At 37.9% G+C, this 6714-nt stretch overlaps 1 protein-coding gene across 1 annotated transcript; it reads right to left on the bottom strand.

The window, feature by feature from the left end:
• Window positions 1-2586: 2586 nt before the first annotated feature.
• On the bottom strand, window positions 2587-6507 carry med8 (mediator complex subunit 8). Its single transcript, XM_005919843.2, has 7 exons — window positions 6399-6507; window positions 6060-6181; window positions 5654-5798; window positions 5432-5572; window positions 5249-5336; window positions 4916-5155; window positions 2587-3160 (listed from the first exon to the last, which is right to left on the bottom strand). The coding sequence occupies exons 1-7, from the start codon at window positions 6402-6404 to the stop codon at window positions 3090-3092; spliced, it is 813 nt and encodes a 270-aa protein (XP_005919905.1). The 5' UTR covers window positions 6405-6507; the 3' UTR covers window positions 2587-3089.
• Window positions 6508-6714: the final 207 nt, after the last annotated feature.

The raw sequence follows: 6714 nt of genomic DNA, 5'->3' as shown, positions 1-6714 counted from the left end.
TGCACTGAAATCTATGGAAGCCCGTTTCCGCCACAAAAAAAAGTATCCATAACTCGAAATTTTGAGTTATTTTCTAGAAATTTCGACTTATTAACTCGAAATTTCGAGAAAAGTAGCTCGAAATGTTGACTTACTTTTCTCAAAATTTTGAGTTAATATCTCGATGTTAACTGCTATCAGCAATCTACGTGAATGATGTCATTTCCTTGTTACCCAGAAGCTGAAGCTCTAAGCTACAAATGTTATAGCTAAGCTACCAGTATTACAGGCAGTCATGAATGCACAAATTGCTGATTTGTGTGGCTTGTGTTATTAGCTGAATCACATGGCGTTACTCTCAGCAAATGTACTCTCGAAAAGCGCCAATTTGTTGCGATGGGGATTTTTAGTGCGCATTCCAGATAGATTACTGATTGGCAGAGCTAACTTGAAATTTCGAGTTGATAAGTCGAAATTTGAAGTTAATAAGTCGAAATTTCGAGAAAATAAGTCGAAATTTTGAGTTATGGATACTTTTTTTTTGTGGCAGAAACGGGCTTCCATGGGAATCTGTATTCAATATGCTGCTTAAATATATTTTAACTAATAAGGCAGCTAAATGAAATATTTAATTAGACGTGATTTAAGAGTTGCTCTCCTCCTGCAAAGTTGCACAGTTTAAAGTCAGTCTGTAGCTTTAAGCAAAACTAGTATATGTGATGAATGTCGTATTACCTTGGCTGCTAATTATTAAGCTACTGTTTTATTTGTTTATTTATTTATGATCATTTAAATGACTAAAAGGCTGGAGTGTCAAAACTATTTCTTTTAGATGATGCAGGGAAAAGTTTGAAGGTTTACAACATCGGTTTGTGTTGTCCACAGTTTTTCCTACACTTTTTATGCTGTTTTGCCATAAAGTTAATGACTTTACATTGCGTGTCTAATCCAAAATCATTTTTGTAGTAAGGCACAAAATCAGATTCTGGTGCCAATATAACTTTTACCAAATTCATAAAACTGCTTCACTTTGGTTTTGTACCGCAGCGTAAATGGATTTTGTTCAGATTCATATTTTATGACGGGGAGTAAATGAACGCTCTAATTGCACAACAGAGAGACGATTAGCTGTTGTAATAAGGTTCAGATGCGGTGGCGACGGTGGTTTCGGGGCACTGATAGTGTGTCAGAACTATATGTGCACTCACCAGGGAGTGCAATTTACATCGCTGCAGCTGTTTAAATGATTGGACAATCAGGAAAGCCGATGTTTTCTTTACAATATGCCATTATTATATGAGAAGAAGAAACTTTCTTATAATGTTCAACAGAAAATTATAAGAGTGGAAGCATGGTCAACTTGGTCATGGCCATCTTTTAACATGAACTACCACTAAAGAGGAAAAGTAAACTATTTGTTTGACTCATTCTGAAATCTGAAGCAGGATGGCATGCTGACTGAAATGGGAGGGATCTTCAGCAGATTGTTTAGATTTAGTATTAGCAATGATTTAAAAAATAAGCACTTAAACATATTTTTACCCTTTAAAGGTGGTTTGAAAAGAAAAAAAACTGAAGTGCAGATAAAAGCATCAGAGACAGCAAGTAAATATCACTGCTTAAATTAAAAATAAAAGTAGATTTATATGTCAAAATATAGACTATTTTATATATGAAAAAATAGTAACCTAAAATCATTTGTTCTTTTTCGGGAGGACTGGTTTTGGATTATCATCATATCTAATACTATTTGGAATATGCCAATTATATGTAACTGGACCATCTAAGAAAACAGGAAAAACCTAAGAGCCTCACAAGTTTGTCACTTTATTTGCAGAAATCATGAAAGAAAAAAACAAACATGTTTTGCAAAGAATCTAGGATATATTTCTGTGTATAAAGTCAAATTTAACACTAGGATGGTATGAAAACAGTCCATCCTAGTGTGTCCTCTGCAGTCTCTAAGTTTGGATGATAGTTTGGCAGATAACCTCAGCTGAACCTTTCTGTTTTGTGATGTTCGCAGGATGTTGCCCGTTAGCTCTTTGTTTAAAATTTAGACCTCATCCACGGACACAAGTGTGACCTTGTGCAGCTTTGAGCTGTCTCAGCAGAGCATCTGACCACGGCGGCTGACACAGCGAGACGTCCGCCTGTTTGGGGACAGAGGGTGTATGTAGGTCAGGCATGGGTCTGCATGCTGTGACAGCAGCACGGTCACTGTGCTGTGCAGCAGGACAGGGATTGGAGTGGACAGAGAGAGCCGGCACAGAGAGAGGCCCCCCTCACACGTCAGCACCGATACTTCCTCATTTCCCCCCTTAAACACTTTGACATTATCAGGCCACACAGAGCAACGTCCACCCTCATTATTCTCACCTTTGGTACTGCAGCCAAATGGACAAAGAGGAGCAGAAGAAGAAATAAAGGGCAGAAATGTGAAACAGACATCAGATCATAGTGCACATCTAACATGTGGGGATGGTCATTTGATGAGAACGAGAGCTTCCGCATCAAGGCACTAAGATTTATTAATTTATAGAAACCTTCAGTGTATTAATAATAATTAAACAACAGTAAACAGTGGATTAATTACACAACAAGGAATTATTTTGAGCACATTGTTTTTAATTGAAAAAAGTGTCCTGATTACCGTTCCAAAACTATAATTCCAGAAATGAAAGCAGACTGCCATCTAGTGGTTCAAACAAACACTGACATTTAGATGTGATATGAAAAACTACAACAGCTTCAGTGACATGTGAAAAAAAAATCCCCATGCTGTTTTTGTATTTATTATTCTCCATGAAACTAACGCACTAAAACAGGCATGGGGAAATCATTTCTCCAAGACGCCACAAAAGAAACTTGAACTTGTGGAAGGACGTAACAATAATCTTGTAATGAGATCATAATGTTCATAATGAGTTCATAATGATCAGTTCAAGTTATAAATGGGGGCCCTACGCAACAGTCCCAGTTTTTCATGAGGCCCCTTGGAAAAATGTTTTGCCCACCCCTGCATTAAACAGAAGTGACAGTTTTCTACTGTAAATGCTGGCACCTCTGAAGGTGAGTCTCCGAATGGTAACAGGTGAGAAGAAGGCCGCTCATCGGTTGTAAGGATGCATTGACCCAGACGCAGATTTGATGTTTGTCTTGATGCTGCTTGGCATTTTTCCTGAGAGAAAACCAAAGGGAAGAGATCAACCCTATATATGCATCTTTAAGGTTTTTTCTTTACTTAAGTGCAGATATAAATCATTCAAAACATCCTGTGTTAACAGCTGGGTTGTCAAAAAAATTTATTTAATTTAATTTAATACTCCAATATTAATCAACTCCAAAATGACTAACAAATTGAGATTCTCCTTTGCCATAGTATCGATACAAACAGTGCCATCTTTGAAGACAGTCTGCAGAAAGTGACGCACACAGCTTCTCCCCTCACTAACAACTAAAGTTGTTAGCATTCATAACACTGAACAACACTTGAGGAGGAATTTCAGAGGTCAGTAAAACGTCTGTTTCAACAGCACTGAAGTATTTAACAGTTCATTAACGCAGCAGCTAGCATGCTGTAGTTAGCCTGTAATGATTATGAATGACAGATGGCATGTTGAATATAGAGTTGTGGCAAGTCGGGTTATGGACACATGGTGAATCGAGTAGGCTGCTCTGCACAGCCATGAGTGGGTAATCCAAGAAAATAAAAAGTCAAATCTGGAGAAGAGTAGCTTATTCAGTTTGGTTTCAGGCCTGAAGAGCAGAGCTGAGGATGCAAAGAGCTGCAGAGTGGATGGTGGATGACAGAGAGGCTGCATGCAGTTGTGGACAAGAAGAAAAAATTTTTTTTTAAATTAATAAAAGAAATCAGATGAATCTTAAAAACCTATTTTGTTGAATCCAACTTATTTTTGAAAAAGTTTGCAAAAATTCAACATGTTTTTTGAAATGTGAGTTCTTCACTATTACTTTTCTTTACTATTGTTGCAGGATGGGGTCAAAATCGTCAGCATGGTCTCAAAAATGGTATTTAGTAGTTCCCTGAGTATATACTCAATAAATTCTAGTATTGTGACAATCTTAGCTAGCAGTCAATGTGCAAGTTTCGAGGTCCATAAACTCTTGAAAATGATCTGTAGAGTTCAAAGTAGTATCAATACATCTAAACAAACAAGCAGTTTCCATATGAAAATGAATATTATCATCTCATTACAATGTAATGTTGGGTGGGAAGTTTCCTGGCATTAATATGGGGATTACTTTGAGGTGAAAGCTCATTTCAAGTTAAATTAAACAGGTAGTGCACACCTTAACATGTTTTTAAGCTGTAAACTACATGATAACCACTATACTTAGACCACAGAAATGAATCCTATGCAGAAATGTTGGCATTTCTACCAAATTTATGACAAAATGCCATCTATTATTTTAAATCACGTCCATGTTTGGAAAGCTAATCGTCAGTACGCGCCACGGTCCCTTCAGCCTCTGCATTTGGGTGGAAACAGATGGATTATTGCATGGGAAAAATGGGCACATTAGCTTGAGAATGTTTTTTCATTTGTGCAATATTATTGTTTTTTTTTAATATTGGAAAAGGCCATTTATTAAACTGCATGATAATGTAAAATTGTTTGAGTATCCTGTTATGAAGCCTAGAACTGAGCATTTTTGCTATTAGCCTGGTGTTTTAAAACTTTGTCTTTAACATATACTGTATAATTCACCTTCCTACCTCTTAAAGTGACCATCATTTTTAAATGGAGCATCACACTTAATTCATTATAATTCAAAAACTAATGACTGTCATCGGTAAAATGTTGAAACTGAAGAAAACTGAAGAAACACGGCAAAGCACTCTGGCTGGCTCTCACATAACTGTGATGCTGTGCTCAGGTAAAATACTAACTCAGCTTTCCAAGTCTCCTACCTGTCTGACCTTGCTGCTGTTGAGCCACAGGTCCTCCCATACCTGCTTGCTGGCCTGAACCCCCACCAATAGTGACCTGCTGTAAGGTTGGACCTCCACTCATCATGGACCCCTGTCCTTGGTGTCCAGGGGCCACAGGACCAGGAGGCCTACATTTGGAAAGTCCCTTTCCAAATGCAACGGCCGAAACTAATGCGTTAGTGTCAGCAGGGTTGAAAGACGGTTTGCTCTGTCGCATAGCTGTGTAAAAAAAATAAAATAAAATAAAATTTGAGAGTCACCATTGTATTTGTGTAATTTATTAAAGAAAACTGCAGCAGAAGTGCAACATACCAGCGCTTTCTGCATCTCTGTCCTCACGAGGGTTGCTTAGCTTCTCCAGCAGAGTAGTGCAAATCTTATTCAAAGCCTGGATCTGTTTCTGTTCATGACAATAAAACCTGAAGGTTTAAACAAAAATTGCAAAATATTCCCAAAAATGACAGAATATTTTATTTTATGCGAGTCCAAACTAACCTGGGCCACATCGGGGCCAATACGTGCTGCCTCTGTACTCAGCGTTTTCTCCTGCTCCTCCACCTCTGGGTCAGGTTTGGTCCGCAAGTAGTCCGGTACGATCTCATGGCTGAACACTGGAACGCGCTGCTCCGTGAGTTTCTGAGAGCAGGTAAACAGACAGCTCAGAGAAACTACTTCTTTTTTAAAAAGAGGAAACGTGTTATCAGCTGTGGTACTCACTGCCAAGTCCTCATCTCGGTCTGGAGACAGGACCAGGGGGATTATAACTTGGTTGCGAAAGGACGGTGTCTTCTCGTTCCTGAGCAGTTTATTGATGGTGTTCAGCTGACCAGACAGAAGGGCGAAGTTGTCCAAAACAGAAGGCCTATAGGACAAAAAAGGGCACATCTGTGAGAGCTCAAAATAATCCACAAAGCACGCGTTTCAGATCAAATCTGTATATCCACAAGACAAGATTTTCCACAGTTTCTGTCAAATTTGCTCCTGTAAATAAAAGGAACAAACCGTGTTTATATGTTGCTGTCAAAAACTGCTTGAACAACAAAGCATTAGCTCGACTTAAATCTATGTCGCGTTTCTTTTAAAACAAAACAGCCTGCTTTACAATGAAAATAATTTTACTCACCACGTCAAACGCTCGTACTCGTTTTCTAGTTTGTAAATGAAACTGTGCAGAGCATTTTTAACGTGAGCCACCCGCGAAATGAGAGACTCCACTGACGCCTCTAATTGTTTCTCTTCTCGTTGCTAAAAGACAACAAAAGCATTAAAAACCTCCCAAACACTGCAAATACACAGTTGTGCTAGCCAAACGGCTAAAGAGTGCATAACCTCAGCCACTTAAGAGTCAGTCACTTAAACAAGAAGAAAATGAGTCATCAGACAAAATAAACATTTTAATGAATGTTACTGCATCTAAGAAGGCATTATACTGTCGTACAGAATATATATTCATATTTATTACCTGCATTGTTCAAGTAGAATTTAGCCAACCTCAAGCGACACAGAAGCACTTCCGGTTCATCACTGTCAAAGTAAAAGCCTGCTGGTTAAACATGGCGGAAACGCTATAACGTTTATTTATTCAAAATGTTCTCGTAAACAAATAATCCAGTACACAACTTATGCGATATTTAAGCAAACATTTCAGTTTAGAGTTTAGAGTTCAAATGTGATATATGTAAAAACTGAATGTATATCTATATTAATCTATATTACTATAGTAATTAATTTGTACATTAACTGTATACTCTCTCTCTATATATATATATGTGTGTGTG

This window comes from Haplochromis burtoni, unplaced genomic scaffold (genome assembly GCF_018398535.1).
Source record: "Haplochromis burtoni strain Fernald_Lab_line unplaced genomic scaffold, NCSU_Asbu1 Contig_13, whole genome shotgun sequence".
Classification (NCBI taxonomy): Eukaryota; Metazoa; Chordata; class Actinopteri; order Cichliformes; family Cichlidae; genus Haplochromis; species Haplochromis burtoni.
Note: the sequence above shows the minus strand (reverse complement) of the source record. Positions and strands in the feature narration are given on the sequence as shown.